At 44.3% G+C, this 23,484-nt stretch overlaps 1 protein-coding gene across 1 annotated transcript; it reads right to left on the bottom strand.

Annotated features, from left to right (window-relative positions):
* Positions 1-112: 112 nt before the first annotated feature.
* On the bottom strand, positions 113-20,028 carry LOC128419821 (F-box only protein 44-like). The gene is made up of 6 exons (XM_053400975.1): positions 19,897-20,028; positions 16,022-16,288; positions 12,265-12,442; positions 11,935-12,030; positions 2,495-2,615; positions 113-367 (listed from the first exon to the last, which is right to left on the bottom strand). The coding sequence occupies exons 2-6, from the start codon at positions 16,260-16,262 to the stop codon at positions 152-154; spliced, it is 852 nt and encodes a 283-aa protein (XP_053256950.1). The 5' UTR covers positions 16,263-16,288; positions 19,897-20,028; the 3' UTR covers positions 113-151.
* Between the last annotated feature and the right edge of the window lie 3,456 nt (positions 20,029-23,484).

Here is a 23,484-nt window from a genome sequence, read left to right as displayed (position 1 = left end):
TTCCTGTGCAGAAGGTGGTCTCTGGAAGTGCTACCCAGCTCACTGGCCCAGTCGGGGCTGAAGTGGATGAGTCCAGTTGGTGGCACTGGCTCAGGGGTGATGCTGACAGAGCCTCCCCTTTATTGGTTGCAAGAAGACGGGGGGAGGGTCCTCACCAGTTGCATCCGCTGCCACTAGCGCCATCTTCGTCATCTGAGTTGGGAAAGGGCTCTATGAAGTCTTCATCCCAATTAAATGGCCCAAGAGTGACGCTGCTCCTGGTGACTCTTACGCTGTTCTCGGGCGGCTGGCCGCTCCCGTTTACAGCCAGGTGTTCAAAGAGGATGTAGCGGAGTCCAACCCGGCATTCGATAATCCCTTGCGAAATCTGAAGACAGGAGAGAAAGAGAGAGATGCTGAATACGGGGCAAGGATGCTGAGGTAGGAGGAAAACTACCCCCCTCAAAGGTAGGGGTCTTTGGGCTGAATGTGGCCCTCAAGCCTGGCCCCTGGATCTCCCCTCTGGACACTCCACTTACCAGTCCTGCTTGGCAGGTATTTTTAGGGGGCTGGGAGATCTCCCTGACCCCCCCACACTCAACCAATATGTCCTGCCAGATTACAAGGGATGCACAAATGTTCACTGTGCACTTGGATTCCTTCTTTTAGCATGGCAGCACTGATGTTTTGGAACTCCCTGCACATGATGTTTGTCAGGTGCCTTTGCTGTCCTTCTTTCAGTGCCCAGCTAACCTCTTTTTTCTTTTAGGCACATCCAAAGACATGCATATAATAATGTGCAACTTTGTTTTATAACATGCATGTTGTCTGATTTCGCCAGTAGTGATGTATGGAAGTGAGAGCTGGACCATAAAGAAGGCTGATCGTCAAAGAATTGATGCTTTTGAATTATGGTGTTGGAGGAGACTCTTGAGAGTCCCATGGACTGCAAGAAGATCAAACCTATCCATTCTTAAGGAAATCAGCCCTGAGTGCTCACTGGAAGGACAGAACCTGAAGCTGAGGCTCCAATACTTTGGCCACCTCATGAGAAGAGAAGACTCCCTGGAAAAGACCCTGATGTTGGGAAAGATGGAGGGCACAAGGAGAAGGGGACGACAGAGGACGAGATGGTTGGACAGTGTTCTCGAAGCTACAAACATAAGTTTGACCAAACTGCGGGAGGCAGTGGAAGACAGGAGTGCCTGGAGTGCTCTGCTCCATGGGATCACAAAGAGTCAGACACGACTAAACAACTAAACAACAACAACAATCTGATTTTGTTCCTATGTTGTACATTTTGGTTTTTTCATCTTCTTTCTCAGTCGTTAGAGCACGGGGCTCTTAATCCTGGGGTTGTGGATTCAAGCCCCATGTTGGGCAAAATATTCCTGCATTGCAGGGGGGTTGGACTAGATGACCCCCACGGTCCTTTCCAACTATGATTCTCTGAACTTGCTTTATCGATAATTTTGTGTATATCACATACAGGTTTTTTAATTTTGTTGTTGTTTAGTCGTTTCCGACTCTTCGTGACCCCATGGACCAGAGCACGCCAGGCACTCCTGTCTTCCACTGCCTCCCGCAGTTTGGTCAGACTCATGCTGGTAGCTTCGAGAACCCTGTCCAACCATCTCGTCCTCTGTCGTTCCCTTCTCCTTGTGCCCTCCATCTTTCCCAACATCAGGGTCTTTTCCAGGGAGTCTTCTCTTCTCATGAGGTGGCCAAAATATTGGAGCCTCAGCTTCACAATCTGTCCTTCCAGTGAGCACTCAGGGCTGATTTCCTTCAGAATGGACAGGTTTGATCTTCTTGTAGTCCATGGGACTCTCAAGAATCTCCTCCAGCGCCAGAATTCAAAAGCATCAATTCTTCAGCGATCAGCCTTCTTTATGGTCCAGCTCTCACTTCCATATATCACTACTGGGAAAACCATAGCTTTAACTATACGGGCCTTTGTTGGCAAGGTGATGTCTCTGCTTTTCAAGATGCTGTCTAGGTTTGTCATTGCTTTTCTCCCAAGAAGCAGGCGTCTTAATTTTGTGACTGCTGTCACCATCTGCAGTGATCATGGAGCCAAAGAAAGTATTCATTTCTTACTTTTATAGACCATGTTTTCTCCAAGGAGCTCAAGATGCCGTATATAACTCTCGCCTCCTCATTTTATCCCCGGGGAGGTAGGTTAGGCTTAGAGAAGACATTGAATGGGCTCAAGCTTCATGGCCAAGTGGGGATTCGAACCCTGGTCTCCCAGGTCATAGTCTTGACACTCTAACTAAAACACCACACTGGCTCCCTCCTTTTGTGATGACCACAAACTCCTTTAGATAAAAATAAATGAATAAGCACCCGCTTGCCCACTTCAACCTCTGCTCCTGCCCATCACTGGAATGTGGCCCCCAGAAGCCTGCATACAAGGGAATGCTGGCCCTCAGATCGATGAATCCTTCCCCCATCTACTGCAGGCTTTGCTTCTGCTCCCCACCCTAAGCATTTCCCACTGGGGCTTACAGACCCGACGCCAGCGTGGAGCTTCCGAACCGCGCCCTTCCGTATGGAGGATGTGGAGAAGCTGAAAGTCTGCATCCAACAGCTTCACACTAAGTTGATAGCGGCTGCCAGGGGGACAATAATAGCTGGGTTTTGTTGGGGGGGGGGGAGAAAAAACATCAGTTTGGGCAGAAACCAAACTAGGCATGATTTGAACACTCAACACCAAACCAAGAGTATATATCTCGCGACCGATAACCTCCAGATAAAAAAATCAAGGCAGCCTAGACCTTTTGATACAAATCTATTCCCATGTACTACTGCCTTTATCAGTAAGAGCATGGCTGAGGACCTTGAAATATTGGATCTTCCTCCATTATAGAGCCCTATCCCCTAATTCTATACTTTACGATCTTTTAAGTGATAGTGCAATCTACAATCTATCATCGATTTGTAGGAGAAAACTGTATTTGATAGGGCTCACTCTAACTGATTTTGAAATCTCTGATCCCAAAGATATATGGGAAATTATCAGGAAGACCCTCACAGAAAAAAGTGTTCTCGCCATGCTTGAGGTTGCAAAGCACAGCACCTGCTCTCCTATCCACCTAAATCTCCCTTTGTGTAGAGATTTCCAAAAGGGATACATGACAAATCTGAAGAAACATGAATCGTGTAGGCTGTTTATGTTGGCCAGATTTAACATGTTTCCCTCGGCGGTAGTGAGAGGAAGATACTTAGCTATCCCAGAATCAGAGCGTCTCTGCAAATGCAGAAAACAGGAACCCGATACTCTAGAGCATATATTCTTTTCCTGTGATTTTGGCAGCTATGCCAGAAGACAATTATTTGAGGCCCTAAAATTTAATAGACAGATTTTCACAAAAGGAACCCCGTAAGGGGCTCCGGAGTGAAGGAGGGGGAGCGGTGCTGTGGGTTCATCGCTCTTTCTGCGGAGGCGAAGCCGCGCGGCTGTCACGGATGAGCACTGACCTTTCTTCCAAGAAACATCGGGCTGAAACATCAAACCCGTGAGTAAGGACCTAAGACTTTACAAATTAAATCGGAAAATTTGGCTAAAAACGGGAGACGAGAAAGAGGAAGTCCGTCTTCCGACACTGCTTTCAAGATCAAAGCAGACGGTCTAAAGAGCGGAAAGCGCTGTGAACAGGGAAGCTTTGAAGCTTTAAATCGGGACTTTCGTGCACATTTGAATTTCACTTTTAAAGAATAAATACAGCATAAAATTGACCTGGAGCGGACACCCCAAGGGCAAGGGAAGACTCTAACCCCAAATTCCCGGGTGGCCGGGTAAAGTTCTTTAAACTGCGGAACTGTTGCAAGCTTCCAGATACTTTTGTAACTTTTGAGCTCATCTAGCTGAAGTGGATACAATTGCAGGCACCTTGCTGGAACTTTGTTATATGTTGAAAAGGGCTCTGCAGGACTTTTTTTTTTTTAGCGTGCTGGAACTAATTTGCTTTTAAAATTGTTTTTAAAGTTGGAACAAAGAGACTTTAATTCTGGAAAGTTACCTTCTTCTTACTAAAACTTTGGTGGCACTCCCCCTAGAGGACATTGGGAATACAGAGGCCTGGGAAAGTTTTTTTTGTTTACCTTCTCTCAATAGACTGTTTTTAATTCTGGACTTGCCTTTCCCATGGGATTACAACACTTGACCTTGAACGTTGACTGATGAGTGGCACAGGAAAGACAAGAGCAGCCAAAGCTAAGGAAGCTAAGGAGAAAGAGAAAGCAAAAAAGCAAGCACAGCTTTTGCAAACAACTTTAACTCAGGGACGTAGATTATCAGTTCCAGCTGTGCTTGCGACACAAAAAGTAGAAACCGAAAAGCCTGAAAAATCTGAAGAGGAAGATATGGCAGCAGGAGGAGCTGAGGCAGTACTGAAACAAGTTTTGGAACAACTGTCAGCAATAAATCAAAAAATTGATAACCAATCAACAAAAATTGACCAAGCAACATCCTCGATTCAGAAATTGACAGATCAGGTTTCCCAACATACTCAAGCAATTGAAAAATTGCAAGGAGCAACAGAAGAGAATCGTAAACTGGCAGGGGAAGCCGTTCAAATTGCAACATCAGCTAAAAAAGAAGTCGAGGAAGTTAAAGCGGAAGTCAAGCCTCTTCATAAACAGATAGGGGACCAACAAACCTATCTCTCGTTGGTGGAATTGAAAAATCGCGAGACCAACCTTAGACTAAGGGCAGTCCCAGAAATTGAACAAGAAGATTTGAAAGGACTTTTGACAACAGAGTTTACAAAGTTCTGGGACTTAAAAGAAGAAATTGATTTTAAAATTGTATCGGCTTTTCGGTTGGGAAGATTAGTAAGAAAAGATAGATCCAGAGACTGCTTAATAGCTTTGAGATCAAGGGAGGAGAGAGACAAAATACTAGGCCTACACTTCAAAAACTCAATTGTGATACAAGAGAAAAGGGTGGAAATTTATCGAGATATTCCTAAACAGTTATTGGACTTGAGAGCCACCTACTCAGATTTGGCTAAGTTACTGAGACTCAACACAATTCCTTATAGGTGGGAGTTCCCACAAGGGCTATCATTCACTTACAAACAGAAGAAGGTTAAAATAAGATCACCAGAGGACTTACAAAAGTTCCAGCACGACCACGGAGAAGACCTCCAAAAAGAAGCAGCAGCTAATTGGCCTATACCCAACCCAGGTGGAGCAATACCTGCACCTTCGGAACCAGAGGAGAAAGAAGATACACCGCTCTAGGTGTAGCAGAATAGTTCAGGATGTCTCTGCGGCTACTCAGTTGGAATATAAATGGCGGAAATTCCCCGGAGAAAAGAAGGAGGTTATTTCACATATTGAAGAAAGAACAATTGGACATTATTTGCCTACAAGAAACCCATGTGACCAGGCTCCACAGGAAGGTTTTGGTAAATAAAAGATTAGGCCAAGAATTTATTTCGTCTGACAAAGTAAAGAAAAGAGGAGTGGTGATCTATGCTAAGGAGAGCCTGATACCCAAATTTCTATTTAAGGATGAACAAGGAAGAATTTTGGCAATTGAAATTCAAACCCAAGGAGAAAAAATATTGATATTAGGAATTTATGCCCCAAATGACGGGAAATCAGAATTTTTCAAGAAGCTGCATGAGACGTTGCTGGACTATCTGGACTATGCTAACATCATAATGATGGGAGATATGAATGGAGTGGTGTCTACACATATGGATAAGTCTTACAACCAAAACTTAACATCTGATGGCAGACTGCCTAAAACTTTTTTCGAACTGACTGACAATCTGGATTTGATTGACATATGGAGGACAAAGAACCCCCTAGGTAAAGAAGGAACTTTTTTCTCTGAGGCCCACCTGTCTTGGTCAAGGATCGACCAAATCTGGACCTCCAGGGGGCTGGCACCCAAGACTAAAAAGGTGGAAATCTGCCCAAAAACATGCTCCGACCACAACGCCTTGAAAATAGAACTTAGATTAACTCAACCCGGTTCCTTCAGATGGAGAATGAATGACACACTACTAAGAGATCAAGAGATTGTGAAAAAGGCCCAAAAAACATTAAAGGACTATTTTGAGATAAATCTGAATACTACAGTTGAAAAAAGAACGATCTGGGACGCAAGTAAAGCTGTTATGAGAGGGTTTCTGATACAACAGAATTCAATCAAGAAAAAACTCTGGAACGGAAAGAAGGACAAAATATTGGAGAAAATACACCAAGGAGAAAAAAAACTGAGAACCAAACCAAAGTCCAAGGAGGTGCTGAGAGAAATTAAATTCCACCAAGCAGAATACTCAAAATTGATCAATCAGGAGATTGAATGGAAAATAAAACAGATGAAGCAAAGATCTTTTGAATCAGCAAATAAATGTGGAAAGCTGCTAGCTTGGCAGCTGAAAAAAAGACAAAAGCTAAACACGATAACAAATTTAGAGATTGATGGAAGGACCGTACAGAAACCAGAAGAAATTAGGAGGTGCTTCCACAGATACTTCAAAGAACTGTATGCACAGGGGCCCCAGAAAGAATCAGAGATAGATCAATTTTTAAAGATAAATGGACTATCAAAAATAACTCAAGATAAAAGATCAATCTTGAACTCTATAATAACCACACAGGAAATTGAAGGTGCCATTCAGAATATGCAACTAGGCAAATCTCCAGGCCCGGATGGACTTACCTCCAAATATTACAAGGTTCTGAAGGACTATTTGATACAACCTTTGTTGGAGGTATGTAACCAGATTATGGATGGGAAGAGGGCACCAGAAACGTGGAAAGAAGCCTTCATCACATTGATACCTAAGTCAGAATCTGAAAAGACTCAGCTTAAAAACTACCGCCCCATCTCACTCCTAAATGTGGATTACAAAATATTTGCAGACATTTTGGCAAATAGACTTAAAAAAGTCTTAAATGAAGTAATTCATAAAGACCAAGCTGGCTTTCTCCCTGGTAGACATTTATATGAGAACACTAGAAACATCATTGACATTTTAGAACTTTTGCAGACTAACAGGAACATAAGGGCGGTGTTAATCTTTATTGATGCGGAGAAAGCATTTGACAATATATCTTGGATGTTTATGAAGAAGAACTTGGAGGGGATGGGAGTGGGACGGGGGTTTGAGAATGGATTACATGCAATCTATTCAGAACAAAAAGCTAAATTAATAGTGAACAATGTGGTGACGGAGGAATTTAAAATTGAAAAAGGGACACGACAAGGGTGCCCTCTATCCCCTCTGTTATTTATTTCAGTCCTGGAGGTGCTATTGAATATGATCAGAGAGGACCGGTTGGTACAAGGGATAGAGGTCGGAGTGAAACAATATAAACTGAAAGCTTTTGCAGATGACCTAGTTTTGACACTGCAGGAGCCAGAATCCAGTACAAAAAGAGTTCTCGAACTTATATCTGAATTTGGTCGGGTGGCGGGATTTAGGTTGAATAAACAAAAAACTAAGGTTCTGACCAAAAATTTAACAATTACAGAAACAGAGGGGTTTCAGAGAGAAACAGAACTGAATGTGGTTAAAAAAGTGAAATACCTTGGGATCTATTTGTCCTCCAAGAATTTGAATTTATTTAAGGATAATTATGAGAAATGTTGGTTGGAAGTTAAAAAGGATTTAGAAATTTGGTCAAGATTGAAACTTTCCTTGTTGGGAAGAATTGCAGCTATAAAAATGAATGTGTTGCCGAAAATGTTATTTTTGTTTCAAACCTTACAGATCGTGGACAGAGTGGATTGCTTTGGAAAATGGCAGAAGGATATATCTAGATTTATCTGGCAGGGCAAAAAGCCCCGAATAAAGTTCAAAATATTAACAGATTCGAAAGAAAGAGGGGGGTTTGCCCTGCCGGACTTGAGGTTGTATTATGAAGCTGCAGCCTTCTGCTGGCTGAAAGATTGGTTTTTGTTGGAAAACACCGATGTCCTAGATCTGGAAGGTTTTAATAATGCTTTTGGATGGCACGCATACCTATGGTACGACAAGGTTAAAGCACATAAATTGTTTAAAAGCCACATTGTCAGAAAAGCAATTTTTGCAGTCTGGATGAAATATAAAGACTTACTAGAGAGTAAAACTCCGAGGTGGCTATCACCAGTGGAGGCCAAGGCCCGAAAAAGACCCAATATGGAGGCCTATTGGCCGAAATATTGGGAATTGACTGAAAAAATTGGAGACAATTGGAAGTTGCAGAGCCAGGACAAACTAAAAAATAAGGTGCGAGACTGGCTACATTATGCTCAAATTCAAGAGGTTTTCAAAATGGACAAAAAAGTTGGTTTCCAGGTGGAAAAGTCGAAACTAGAGACAGAATTGTTAGAACCAAAGACAAAGCTGTTATCTAGAATGTATAACTTGCTGCTTATGTGGAATTTACAGGATGAGACAGTTAAATCTGCTATGATTAAATGGGCACAGGATGTTGGACACAACATTATGTTTGAAGACTGGGAAAGGTTATGGAACACCGGAATGAAATTTACGGCCAGTACGGCCTTGAAGGAAAACATTATGAAAATGATATACCGGTGGTACATGACCCCAGTCAAGTTAGCTAAGATACATCACCTGTCTGACAATAAATGTTGGAAGTGTAAGGAAGCAGAGGGGACTTTCTTTCACCTCTGGTGGACATGCCCAAAGGTTAAGGCTTTCTGGGAAATGATTTACAATGAGTTGAAAAAGGTATTTAGGTATACCTTTCCCAAGAAACCAGAGGCCTTCCTGTTGGGCATGGTAGACCAGAAGGTGTTAAAGAAGGACAGAACTTTGTTTATGTATGCTAGTACAGCAGCAAGAATACTCATCGCAAAGAACTGGAAGACACAAGATTTACCCACGCTGGAGGAATGGCAGACGCAGTTGATGGACTACATGGAGATAGCTGAACTGACCGGCAGAATCCGAGATTTGGATGTAGAAACAATTGAGGTGGACTGGAAAAAGTTTAAAGACTACTTGCAAAAGTATTACAAACTGTATGAATCTTAAGACGGTGCATGATTTGAAAATGATACGCTTTAGCAATTATGATTAAGTAAATAGTAAACTAAGTGATAAAAGAGAAAAGGAGATAATATGAAATTGAACATGTTACGTTTATTTTAAAGGTATAAAAATTCTGACATAATACATTGAATATAGATACATAACATGTAAAAGTTACAATAAGGTATGACATAAGGTAACAAATTGCTGACATTGTTAATATAAAGAACGCAGAATCGGAAGGGGTGGGGAAGTCCAAATTGGGATTTTTGTTAAAAAAAAAAAAAAATGGTTTCTTGTAAACTCCTTGTTTGTAATGTATAAAATTTGGAAAGAAACGTAATAAAAAATATTATAAAAAAAAAAATAAAATTTAATAGACAGATTTTTACACAACCAACTGTTCAGGACCTGCTGGCGGACAGCGATGATAAAATTACTTTAATAGCGGCTGAATTTTTAAGTGCTGTCCATGAAGAAAGAATGGGCCATGATAAAGAGACTTAGTGGTTTTTAATGGTAGGTGAAGTTGTTGTGTTGTATTATATTATTTATGTACATCGATTTATTTCTTGGAGTTAAGAATAGGACTGGGATAAATTGTGTTCGCTGAGCCCGTATTTTATACAGTCTGTATATGATGTTTGTTTGTTAATGTGAGGTGTGCTATGCCTAATAAAGGATTTTGAATTTGAATTTGAATTTGAATATTCCCATGTACTTGAATGTACAACTTTAAAACAGTTACTTCTAATAAATAATAATTAGTAGTAATATAGCCAATAATGGCGAATGGCTGTACGCTTATATACATCAATCAGTTTCATGCATGAATACGGCTTTCAATGGCCATTATTATTATATTATTATCACAGTCATACCTCGGGATAAATGTGCTTCAAGTTAAGTATTTTTGGGTTGCGCTCCGCGGCGACCCGGAAGTAACGGAGCGTGTCACCGCACGCACATGTGCAGACAGTAAAAATGACATCACGTGCATGTGCGGAAGCAGCGAAACGCGACCCGCGCAGACGTGGGCTGCATTCACTTCAGGACGCGAATGGGATTCTGAAACGGATCCCGTTCGCATCCCGAGGTACCACTGTATTATATTTCTATAATGCCCTATACGCGAAGGTCTCAGGGCGGTTACAACATAAAATCGCAATATAAAACCACAAAACACATAATGAAAATATAAACAAAAACAACCCACTACATTTTAAAAGGACATCGGGTGTTAGTCAGCCAAAGGCCTGATTAAAGAGGAACGCTTTTGCCTGGCGCCTAAAGGTGTATAATGAAGGAGCTAGGCGAACCTCCCTGGGGAGAGCATTCCACAGATGGGGAGCCACTACAGAGGAGGCCCCGTTCTCATGTTGCCACGCTCCGGGCCTCTTGAGGAGGCGGCACACGATGGAGGCCCTTGGAAGATGATCTCAGGGTCTGGCTAGGTTCAAATGGAGAGAGGTGGTTCTTGAAGCTACCAGCCATGGTATCTGTGTTCTCTCTCCACTTTCAAGAGGTGGGACACATTTGAATACCAGTTGCACAAGGAGGCTGGACTAGACGGGTCATTGGCCTGATCTAGGAGGGCTCTTCTTATGTTTGTATGCAAATATATTATTTGGTGTGTCTATAAAACATAAGAAGAGCCTGCTAGATCAAGCCAATGGACCATCCAGTCCAGCGTCCTGTTCTCACAGTGGCCAACCAGATGCCCATTATGGGAAACCTAAAAGCAGGACCCGAGTACGAAAACCCTCTCCCTTCCTGCCTTTCCAGCAGTTGTTATTCAGAAGCATCGCTATGTCTGACTGTGCCATTCATGTCTTCCTGCAGGCCCTTTAAGGAGGATCTTATCTCAGTGAGGCACAGCTTGCTCAGGAAATTCAAGGCCTGCAAAGCTGCAAAAAGGCTCAGGGTGCTAACAAAACAAGGTTATTTATATATGCTACTACTGCGGCGGCCCGTGTTTTGTTAGCCCCCAAATGGAAAACGAGCAAGGTCCCAACCAAAGAAGAGTGGCAATTTAAACTGCGCAGCTTGCGGACTTAACATATAGAAGAAGAGAACATATGCTTAAAGAAGATTGGAAAATGTTTGTTGAATAGATGGGGGGGAATTGTGTGCACTCAAAAACATTGGCAGCATTAAGATAAATTCAACAGCGCAAATAAGTTTGGATGAATGCAATAATGGAAAACTGAATGGTTCAGTTTATCTAAAATATGCAGGGATTTATGTTATGCAAAATGAACCATGGAAAGAGAAGGAGGGAAGGAATTGATATTTTAAGGTTGTTTAAATGAATATTATAAAATGTAAAACAAAAAAATTATTGGGGGGGAGGAAGGCTCAGAGTGGATGAACAGTGTTCTATAACCTTAGGTGGTTGGACTACAAGTCCCATCATCCCCAGCACACCAATAGTGAGGGATGATGGCAGTAGTAGTCCAGTAACACTAGGAAACCCAAGGTTGAAGAGCGTTGGGTTGGAGCACATTGCCAGCTTTGGAGCTGTCTGGAATCCTACCAGATCCTGCTTTTCAGGTTTCTACATTTTACTGATTTTACAATCATTTTAACATTTCAAAACTTGGCTTCCTTCCCCCTCTTCCTGCGGTTCCTTACGTTCATTTTTAATATCTTCTGTATATCCAAATTAACTTAATTTAATCATTTGTTCATTTATTTTAAATATATTTAAGACAGATGAATAAATGAGCAAATTGTATGTAATTGCAGGTTATTACAACAATCCTGCCAATGTTCTGTTTACAATTTATCTGTAAATATTAAATAGCCATTTCCTTTCTTTTGTTGTCTTGATCTCTTATTCTTCCGTTAAGTTTCCCCATGTCCGCATATTCCATACATTTTTGTTCTGTCCTTTGGACCACGCAGCCCCCCCCCCAATAACCAAGACTGGATGCGCTGAACCTACTATTCATTCACTGCGATGTTAGGTCTGGCTTCATCTATCAGCTCGTCCCAGTACCCAAGGTCCTTCAGGATGATGAGCTGAGCCTTGCTGCAGAGCCTGGAGCACAAAGGAACATCTTGCGTGAATGTTTGAAGGCGTTTGGAGGATGGATGGCGGTTGATGGATGGCCTGAGATCGAATCCCGACAAGACAGAAGTACTGTTTCTGGGGGACAGGGGGTGGACACATGTGTGGGGTTCCCTGGTCCCAAATGGGGTAACTGTGTTCCCGAGGGACCAGATTTGCAGCCAGGGAGTCATTTTGGACTCACAGCTGTCCACGGACACTCACCCGTCACATGCAGCAAAGCATCTGTTGACCCACTGTGGGGAGGAGTCTTTCTTTTTTGCGTAGGAATTCCTCTGGAGGAAACTTTCCATGGGGAGGGCTGCCAAATCCTCCTCGGACAGCTCCTCGGTTTTCCAGTGGCCCTCGGAAGGGACCCTCATCGCCCAGGAGTCCAGGCCCTCTGCGGAAACAAAACCAAAACCAAAATGACGGACATTGAAGGAGGAGGCTTTTGAGTCAGTGGAAGCAACAGAGGAGTCGGCAGCCAGACAAAGGAGAGGAACATGCGAGCCAGTGAGGGCAACAGGGGGGATGTTTTAGGCATGATGTACTGACATCACAGGACGCGGGTGGTTCTGTGGGTTAAACCACAGAGCCTAGGACTTGCCGATCAGAAGGTTGGCGGTTCGAATCCCTGCGACGGGGTGAGCTCCTGCTCCTCGGTCCCTGCTCCTGCCAACCTAGCAGTTCGAAAGCACGTCAAAGTGCAAGTAGATAAATAGGTACCGCTCCTGCGGGAAGGTAAACGGTGTTTCCGTGCGCTGCTCTGGTTTGCCAGAAGCGGCTTAGTCCTGCTGGCCACATGACCCAGAAGCTGTACGCCGGCTCCCTCGGCCAATAAAGCGAGATGAGCGCTGCAACCCCAGAGTCGGTCACGACTGGACCTAATGGTCAGGGGTCCCTTTACCTACTGACATCACACCCACAAGAAGAAGAAGAAGAGGAGGAGGAGGAGGAAGAAGAAGAAGAAGAAGAAGAAGAAGAAGAAGAAGAAGAAGAAGAAGAAGAAGAAGAATTTGGATTTGATATCCCACTTTATCACTACCCGAAGGAGTCTCAAAGCGGCTAACATTCTCCTTTCCCCTCCTCCCCCACAACAAACACTCTGTGAGGTGAGTGAGGCTGAGAGACTTCAGAGAAGTGTGACTAGCCCAAGGTCACCCAGCAGCTGCATGTGGAGGAGTGGAGACGCGAACCCGGTTCACGAGATTACGAGTCTACCACTCTTAACCACTACACCACACTGGCTCTCAAGCATCTCGCCTCCCTCCCTAAGTCAGGCAGAAGCTTCCTGGGCTTTGGAAAGGTGGTGTCAGGGTTTAATATGGTACTTTAATGCTCAAATATACCAGGAACATTTAGGGGAATAGCCTAGTACCTCTAGTCCACTGACCGACTGCCACTGAAGCCTTTCCCCATTATGCCTGGGCAATATATCGATATATCGCCCAGGACCATTATGTGGGGGCAGACCATGAAGACGGCTTCACTCAGCGGTATATCGCTGGTGAAACCGTCACCGCTCTGGAGTCCTTCTGCCTCCAGTGCCCAGAGGGAGAAACAAACTAGCTGGGAGCTGGAGGAAGATATACGGCTGGTGAAACTGCCATCGTACTCTGTCCAAGCAGAGGGAGAATCAAGCTGAACTGGCGAGGAGTTCCTTTCTCTGCTTCTTTAAACTGCTTGGCTGAGGAGCGAGCTGCTGCCCTTGCCTGAGCCAAGCTGTTTTACAGAGCCCTTGACCCACCAGCGGCTCGCATGAGCCAGCGGCAGGATGGGGGCTCTGTCAAAGTGCAACCCCTCCCCAGCTGAGAGAGCCCAGACCCCTGTTAAAGGAAAATGTTATGAAAATGATGTATAGATGGTACTTAACCCCTGCAAAACTAGCAAAGATTTACCACAAGATCTATGTTGGAAATGTAAAGATAAAGAAGGTACCTTTTACCATATGTGGTGGACTTGTCCCAAGGTGAAAGACTTCTGGGAAAAGGTTTATAATGAATTGGAAAAAATGTTGAAATATACATTTATTAAGAAACCAGAAGCCTTTCTACTTGGAATAACAGGTTTGGAATTGCCCAAGAAAGATGTCAGATTGTTTTTGTATGCCACAACTGCAGCTAGAATTTTGTTGGCCAAAAATTGGAAATTACAAGAAGTACCAACAGTGGAGGAATGGCAGATGAAGATGATGGACATTTGGGAGCTGGCCGACCTGACTGGTAGAATCCGCGAGCAGGAGGAGGAGGAGTACCAAGAGGAATGGAAGAAATTTAAAGACTATTTAGCTAAATATGTTAAGATAACTTAAATAGAATTACTTGCAAGTATCAGATCGGCCTAGGACTTAAATAAGTGATGTTGTAGAATACTATGGTAATAAAAATAAAAAATGAAATGAAAGAAAGATGTTAATCGACCAAGTAAATTTTATGTGAACTGCTACAATGATTTATATGGAAACTCAGCCAGGGGGACTTGAGGAAGTCACCCAACAATGTTAACAAAAGTGGAATTATTATAGCTAGGATAAATGTTTGTTTGTTTGTTTGTTTTTTGATGTTTTCTTTCTATTTGTTTGTTATAAATTTGGGAAACTAATAAAATACTTTTTGGGGGGAAAAAGAGAGCACCCAGACCCCGCTTGGCTGCCTTCCTCTGGGAGGGGGTGCTGTGCCTTTCCTCTCAGGAAGACGGAGCCCACCCTCCTGGTGGAAGGCAGCCAGGCGGTTTGGGGGCTCTTTGATGCCGCTGGGAGGCCCAGCACTCGCCAGCAGCCCCTCTCCACAAGGTGAAGACACCCAACGCCTTGCGCCCGGGAGGGTGGGCTGTGTCATTCCTCCTGGGGTGAATGACACCCCCACTGTAGGAAAGAGGCAGCACACCCGCACAAGCGAAGGCAGTCAAACGCACAGAGCCTGACAGGTTCCATGTGCTTGGCTATTGCTGCTAGGTTAGTCTTCGGGAGTGGGGGACGAGGGGGCAAGATAGCTCGCCTGCCCCCAATGCCAGCAAAGGTAGAGGCAGCTTGGGTCCTTGTGCTCCAGCACGAGCGACAGGGATGTTGGAGCTGGCTCCACCGGGGGCAGTTGTTCTCCCACCCCCAGCAGAGCCAGGCCAAGGGCCTCAGAACTGGCTCTGCTGTGGGCAGGAGCCCTTCCCCCCTCCAGCTGAGCAGCAGGCTGTATTGCCCCCAGCCTGCAAGGCACTGGACTGAAAAGGCCTCAGCTCCCACAATGAGATCTGTGGTGTTTTCACCCGGCACCTCACCGGCTGGGCCAATGCAGCTTTTTTCAAAATTGCGGTATATCGCCAAACCACGATGTTTGGCTGGCGATGCACCGCGATGTCGAAAACCCAGCATTGCTCGGCCTTGTTCCCCATCATTCGCAGCAAAGTGCCTTCCAAAAAAGGTAAAGGACCCCTGACAGTTAAGTCCAGTCGCAGACAACTCTGGGGCTGCGGCGCTCATCTCCCTTTACAGGCCGAGGGAGCTGGCGTTTGTCTGCAGACAGTTTTTCCGGGTCATGTGGCCAGCATGACTAAGCTGCTTCTGGCGCAACGGAACACCGAGACCAGAGCAGGGTACAGAAGCACCATTTACCTTCCCGCCGCAGCGGTACCTATTTATCTACTTGCACTTTTTGGCGTGCTTTCGAACTGCTAGGTTGGCAGGAGCAGGGACCGAGCAACGGGAGCTCACCCCGTCGGGATTCAAACCACCGACCTTCTGATCGTCAAGCCCAAGAGGCTCAGTGGTTTAGACCACAGCGCCACCCGCCTTCCAAAAGGGTCACGCAAATCATTTATCGGACTGTGACCATTTCCCTTTCCTTATTTATTAAATTTGTATACTGCCCTTCATCTGTAGATCTTGGGGATGTAAAAATGCAAGGTACCGAATACAAAATACATAATAAAAACAAATAACAGAAACCAAGCAATAACCCGCTCCTTCCCCAGCTGAATAGGGATGCACCTTTGCCGCAAGGATTCTTGATTAAGTTCTTCTCCCTGTGGGAGTAAATGAAGAAAGCCTTCGACTCTTGGGTCTCGGGTCCGCTCTTTCGCTGGAACTTAATCTTCCACAGCTCAGGGTCGTCCACCAGGCGTCGCCACTGGGAGCAAACCAGCCGGCAGTTGCAAAGTAGGTTCCTCGCTGGTACCCGGGCCAGCACCTCCAGCAGGACACGTTCAGGCAAGTCTCCGATAGTCAGCATCTTTCTTCAGAGTGGTCTTTCGGCCGCTTCCAGGGAAGAACCACAAGAGGGCGAGAATGAGAGAGAGAGAGAGAGAGAGAGAGAGAGAGAGAGAGAGAGAGAGAACAGCAGTGGGAAATACGTAGTTGTAAAGAGGAACGCTGCAACAAAATGTTGTAGCCACGTGCTTCATTCCTTTCCTGCTTCTTCCCCCTGGGTTTCTTTCTCTGCCCTAAGAGCCAGTTAAACATTCTGTGCTCTATCCACATCTACAGTGGTACCTCAGGTTACAGACGCTTCAGGTTACAGACTCTGCTAACCCAGAAATAGTACCTCGGGTTAAGAACTTTGCTTCAGGATGAGAACAGAAATCGTGCTCCGGTGGTGTGGCAGCCCCATTAGCTAAAGTGGTGCTTCAGGTTAAGAACAGTTTCAGGTTGAGAACGGACCTCCAGAACGAATTAAGTTCTTAACCCGAGGTAACACTGCATCTGTTGCCCCCTTTCATTCTTAGCTTTATTCTGCATTTTGTGTTGGCCATCAGGCAATGGCTTTTTCTACCTGCCCTGGCCCACCCTTCAGACCTAGGAGGAGCCTTTCCCAGACCATGCAGAAGCAGCTGGGAAGAGAGGAGTTCAGGGATATTTAAAAATTATTTATTTTTTATAAATTGTGTGTCTTGGCTTCTCAATTTGTATTGTGTTATTTTATGCACTTTTTTATTGATTATAGTTTAGAAACTGTTTATTGTAACAAACTGAGAGCGTTTGCAGATGATCTAGTATTAACTTTACAAGAGCCAGACACTAGTACAAAAAGAGTTTTGGAGTTAATACAAGTTTTTGGTCGAGTAGCAGGTTTTAAGCTGAATAAACAAAAAACGAAGGTACTGGAAAAAAATTTAACAGTTGTGGAAAGAGAGAGGTTTCAGAGTGAAACCGGACTAGTGGTAGCAAATAAAGTGAAATACCTGGGGATTAATTTAACACCTAAGAATGTGAATTTATTTAAAGACAATTATGAGAAATGTTGGACTGAAATTAAGAAAGATTTAGAAATATGGTCAAATTTGAGACTTTCCTTGTTAGGCCGAACTGCTGTTATTAAGATGAATGTTTTGCCAAGAATGTTGTTTTTGTTTCAAACATTGCAGATTGTGGACAAAATGGACTGTTTCAAGAGGTGGCAGAAAGATATATCTAGATTTGTCTGGCAGGGCAAAAAGCCCAGAATAAAATTTAAGATATTAACTGATGCAAAAGAAAGAGGGGGGTTTGCCCTGCCGGACTTAAAACTGTATTATGAATCAGCGGCTTTTTGCTGGCTGAAAGATTGGCTACTTCTTGAGAACACAGACATTTTGGACTTGGAAGGGTTCAATAACAGGTTTGGTTGGCATGCATATATATGGTATGACAAGGTAAAGACTCATAAAGGTTTCAAGAGTCATATTGTTAGGAAAGCACTATATAATGTCTGGATTCGGTATAAAGACTTGTTGGAAAATAAAACCCCCAGGTGGTTGTCACCAATGGAAGCAAAGGAAGTGAAAAAACTTAATATGGAATCCAAATGGCCAAAATATTGGGAAATTATAGAACAAGAGGGGGGAAAGGTGAAACTACAGAGTTACGAGAAATTGAAGTCCAAAGTAAGAGATTGGCTTCACTATTACCAGATAAATGAAGTATTCAAACAGGACAGGAAAATTGGCTTTCAGGTGGAAAGATCAAAATTAGAAACAGAATTGTTAGAACCCAATACTAAGAACTTGTCAAGAATGTACAACTTGCTGTTGAAATGGAATACACAGGATGAAACGGTTAAGTCAGCTATGATTAAATGGGCACAAGATATTGGTCATGACATTATGTTTGCTGACTGGGAACAGTTATGGACCACCGGTATAAAGTTTACGGCATGTAATGCCTTAAGAGAGAACATTATGAAAATGATTTATAGGTGGTACATGACCCCAGTCAAGCTTGCAAAAATCTATCATTTGCCCAATAATAAATGCTGGAGATGTAATGAAACTGAAGGTACTTTTTATCACCTTTGGTGGACGTGCCCAAGGATTAAGGTCTTCTGGGAAATGATCTATAATGAAATTAAGAAGGTGCTTAAGTGTACCTTTCATAAGAAACCAGAGGCTTTTCTCCTGGGCATGGTAGGCCAATTGGTGTCAAAGAAAGATAGGACGTTTTTTATGTATGCTACAACAGCAGCAAGAGTTCTTCTAGCAAAGTATTGGAAGACACAAGAACTACCCACGCTGGAAGAATGGCAGACAAAGGTGATTGACTATATGGGACTGGCTGAGATGACGGGCAGAATCCGTGAACAAGGGAAAGAGACGGTGGAAGAAGATTGGAAGAAATTTAAACTTTATCTTAAGAACTGTTGTAAAATTATTGAGTGTTAAAATGTCATGGGTAAGGTAAAGCAGATTTGCAGCGATAAATGATTGGGTAAGAGAAAAAGGTTAAAGAAAGGGAATTACAAGTAATCTAGATCAGGGGTTGCTGAAAAAGTTTAAAACAGGGATGCAGAAAAGGGAGGCATGGGGAAGTCGTCGAAATTGGGTATAAGGAAAAAAGGTTATGAAATTATACATGTTTATATGTTTGTTTGTTTTTGTATTGTTATTTGTAATGTCTTATAATATATGTTGGAAAATCAATAAAAAATTTTATATAAAAAAAAGGAACTGTTTATTGTAATTAAGAGTGAATTGTGCTTAATTCTTATTTGCTGATATTTAATTTCACTGTGCACTACTATATCCCAATGGGTTATTGAAGAACGCTTTATTGGATATAAGTTGTTCATTTTAAAGATGTGTTTTTATTATGACATAACTTTTGTATGTCATAATAATGGATTGGATCATATTGTTATAAAGTGCACAATCTTTTGTTATTTCTTCTGCTTGCAAACCACCCTGTGTATAGTGCTATAGAAAGGTGGGATACCAATTAAAAGTGAAATGAAATTAAATGAAGTGAAATTAAATCCAAAATTAGCATATTACATTTAGAAACCATTTAAATCAGCCCCACTCCCCAAATAAAACAGCACCCACCCAAGTTAAAACCCCATCCCCCGTTAAAATGTTAATTTAAGCAGGGTTATTATCAGGTTATATCCAACATCAGTTGCCTTCAGAGATGACCCATTAAAATGAGTGAAACTAGCTAACTTTGGCCCATTCATTTCAATGGGCCTATTCTGAGTAGCCCATTACTAACTATTGCATTTCACTGTTCTATATTGACATATTGGTACCCCCACGTTTCTCTGGCTATGGGTCTAACAGGGATCCTCTGGATAGGCCAATAAATTTAATTCTGAGCATCCCCACGGACCCCAAAACGCAATTACTCCATGCACGTGGCAACACTTCATAGCGAGGGGAGGGACTCCCATCACAAGTTCACACGTATCTGAAACCTTGGAAAAAAACACACGAACTTATACTTAGAGGGAAGAAAAGAAGGAGGGGTCACTCTGCACATGCTCAGAGGCCATGCCTTCACTTCTCCTACCGCAAACAGGTCCGGAGGGCAGGAGAGGGCGGACCCCCCTCCGATACAAACTGAAGCTCGCAGGCTCCACAACGTCCCCTCCCTCCAGAAAACAGCAACAGGCTTACCGGGGCTGGAAAATGCGCAAGAGCCACGCGGGAGCCACGCGGTACCCCAAGACACTCAACAGCCTTGCAGGAAAAAGAAAGCGAATGTGAACATGGGCGAGGGCGCAGGAAACTCTCGGGGAGCACCACCCCTTGGAGGCCGGGCGAGCAGGGGATTCGTGCCTTTGCGCACGATGATGCGCTTCTCGGATTGAGCGCGCCCCGGTCAAGGGCACAGGCTCTTCTCCAAAGAGCAACTGCAATTCCCAAGTCCACTTTTTCCTGAGTTTCCTGGGAAGGAAGTCTATCTGCCTGAGCTCAAGGAGGCTGACTTCCGGAGCACGGTTGCAGAAGGACCCTATAAAGCCTTCGCTGCCACGATGGAGAGCCCTGGCTTTTAAAAAAAGCGCTATTATTATAAATACTGTAGCTTCCAAAAAATCCATGCACACCTCCAAGGAGCGATCCCCAAGTAAGGCTTATTTGCATAATATGAGGAGCCTCTCCTGTCGCCCCGCCCCGGATTAAATGAAGCCCTGGTGGCCAGAATCAGCTCGGAACCGAAGCGTTGCGCGCGCCTCTGCCTTTGCATCTGGAGACGCTTTAAGCTATTAAACGATTAAAGCGGGAGGGGAGGGACGGGGTTCCTTTGGAAGGAGCCAGCTGACGTCGAAGGGGTGTCATCGTTATGCAAATGAGTCAGGATTCCCCTCCTCGAGGCGGAGATTGGGTGGTGTTACCTCATATCAGGGCAGTTTCACTTCCTCCTTGTCTTCTGGGCGCAGAACCGGGCGGAGACGACTCTTTAAACCCCGGAGGTGAGGTGGGGCTTCCAGGTACCATGAGCTAGAGGGCGGGGGTGGTGGGTGATGGGGTAGATCCGTGGGAGGGTTTAATTAACAACACTTTTTAAAAATAAGGAACAGGGGAAATTTATAATTCCTCTTAAAAACCCATTGTAAACAGTTAAAATCGTTAGTTGGATTGGAGTAACACTTGTAGTTTAATGGTGAATATTGGATATAATGGAGATGTAAAAGATCTGGATTATTATAATTAAAGAACAGGGGTCAGCAAACTTTTTCAGCAGGGGGCCAGTCCACTGTCTCTCAGACCTTGTGGGGGGCCGGACTATATATTTTTCTGGGGGGGGGGAATGAAATAATTCCTATGCCCCACAAATAACCCAGGGATGCATTTTAAATAAAAGGACACATTCTAAAAACACGCTGATTCCTGGACCGTCTGCAGGCCGGATTTAGAAGGTGATTGGGCCGGATCCGGCCCCTGGGCCTTAGTTTGCCTATGCATGTAAAAGATGCAGGAGGAAAAGACTAAAGATAGAACCCACAAAGGGGAAGAGAGAAGTCCAGGAGATTCTTTGGAATCTTGTCTTTATGATGTATGTTGGACATGCGAGTGTAAAATGTTAATTCGAAAAACCAAATAAATAAATTTGCAAAAATAATAATAAAGCACTTTTGGAGGATTCTCATCATCTAAGTAAGCAAGCTTGCATTTCCGAGGGCAAGCTGTAAATAAGTATTTAGTATAAGTCAGTACGGTAAAAACGCCCACATCAGAAACAGTCTCCAAGAGCACAAGTGGCCACAATTCCTCTGAGCAGGGAAAGAAGGAACTTCCCCCATGATCAGAAAATAAGAAGCAGTGATGGCCACCAACAGTGGAAGGCTGTGGATTCTCCTTCCTTGGAGGTTTTTAAGCAGAGCTGGGATGGCCATGGATGCTTTCGCTGGGATTCATTCTTGCCTTGCAGGGGGTTGAACTAGATGACCCTCGGGGTCCCTTCCAGCTCTAGGTAAAGGTAAAGGGACCCCTGACCATTAGGTCCAGTCATGGCTGACTCTGGGGTTGCAGCCCTCATCTCGCTTTCTTGGCCAAGGGAGCCGGCGTACAGCTTCCGGGTCATGTGGCCAGCATGACTAAGCCACTTTTGGTGAACCAGAGCAGCGCACGGAAACGCCGTTTACCTTCCCACCAGAGTGGTACCTATTTTATCTACTTGCAATTTGACGTGCTTTCAAACTGCTAGGTTGGCAGGAGCTGGGACCGAGCAACGGGAGCTCACCCCGTCATGGGGATTTGAACAGCGATCTTCTGATCAGCAAGTCCTAGGCTCTGTGGTTTAACCCTCAGTGCCAATCGTGTCCCCAGCATCTTCCAGCTCTACGATTCTATAATAACTTGGATGGCTTTAAAAGAGGACTAGGGAAACTCATGGAAGAAGATGAGGAGATACGTGGCTGCTAGCCAGGATGGCTGTGCTTTGCCTTCACAGCTGGAGGCAGCAATGCTTCTGCATGTCAGTTGCTGGATGTGCTGTGCCTGAGGGTAACCCAAGAACCATGGTCCAGGTCCGGTCCAGAATCTGTAGGTTCCACTAGGAGTCAGTCCGACAGGGTCAAGGCAGGACACGAGGCAGGAACCCAGGCAAGGACAGGTACAGGATCTCAGGCAGGGTCTGGCATACAGCAATGTTGCTCCCGCAACCTGGGGCAGGGTCCGACAGCCTTTTATCTTTGTCAGGGTAGCAGCCGGTCCTGATCCCCTGGTGACTCACCTCCCTTCTCGCCCGAAGGTGAGCACTCCTCCTGTGAGTATTCAGGTCTCTCCTTCTCTCAGACCTGAGTCTCTGCAGCTCGGGAGACGTCGGTGGGTTACTAGACCCAGAGGTCGCTTCAGCCTCCCCTGACCCAACCGGTAGTGGAGCAGCTGTAAGTGATGGCCCAGGTGATGACAACGAGGTAATCCCCGCATCTGGAGCCAGGGCAGGCTCAGGCCCCTGACTCGGCCCAGCTGGTGTTTGTTCCAGGGGAGCCTGTGCAGACTGGGACCCTTCAGGATTAGGACTTATTTCAGATGATGCCTGAGGCAAAGGATCCGGTGCAGACTGAGACTCCTCTGGTTCCAGGTTCGAGCCCGAGTCCCAGGCCATCACAATGGAAACCACAGATGGTTCTCTGGCTTGTGGGCTTCCCTTGGAGGCATCTGTGAGAACAGGATGCTGGACTAGATGGAACATTGGCCTGATCCAGCAGGCTCTTCTCATGTCTCCATTACCTTGTTTAATCCTTATTTATTTATTTTTAAATTTATTTATTTGGTTTTTCAAATTAAAAATTCACAGTCACATATCCAATGTACAACATAAAAACAAAATTCCAAGGAATCTCTTGGACTTCCCTCCTCCCCCTTTGTGGGTCTTATTGTTAATCATTTCCTCCAGCATCTCTTATGATAATCCAAAATCTTTTTTACCTCTCCATTGTGTCCAAAATTCACCATTAAACTACAAGTGATATTCCAATCCTACTAACGACTTTAACTGTTTACAATGGTTTTTATGGTAAGTTATAAATTCCCCCCATTCCCTATAAAAATTTTGGTCTTCCTGATTTCTGACTCTTCCGGTCCTTTTGGCCATTTCGGCATAGTCCATCAACTGGATCTGCCATTCTTCTCTGGCGGGGACTTTATCTTCTTTCCATCTCTGTCTAATCCTCTTTTAAAGCCATCCGAATCAGCGGTCATTGCTGCTTCTTGCGGGAGCAAATCCCAGAGTTTGAGATGCTTTCTCTTCCATTTCCC

Source organism: Podarcis raffonei, chromosome 8 (genome assembly GCF_027172205.1).
Source record: "Podarcis raffonei isolate rPodRaf1 chromosome 8, rPodRaf1.pri, whole genome shotgun sequence".
Classification (NCBI taxonomy): Eukaryota; Metazoa; Chordata; class Lepidosauria; order Squamata; family Lacertidae; genus Podarcis; species Podarcis raffonei.
This window is presented reverse-complemented; position numbering and strand designations above follow the sequence as displayed.

Excerpts from the sequence above, each read along its gene's own strand:
- LOC128419821 (XM_053400975.1), bottom strand. The coding sequence starts at position 16,262 with ATGCTGACTATCGGAGACTTGCCTGAACGTGTCCTGCTGGAGGTGCTG. Across the intron at positions 12,443-16,021 it reads CAAGAATCCTTGCGGCAAAG|AGGGCCTGGACTCCTGGGCG; the intron begins GTGCATCCCTAT and ends TTGTTTCCGCAG. Across the intron at positions 368-2,494 it reads AAGCTCCACGCTGGCGTCGG|ATTTCGCAAGGGATTATCGA; the intron begins GTCTGTAAGCCC and ends TCCTGTCTTCAG.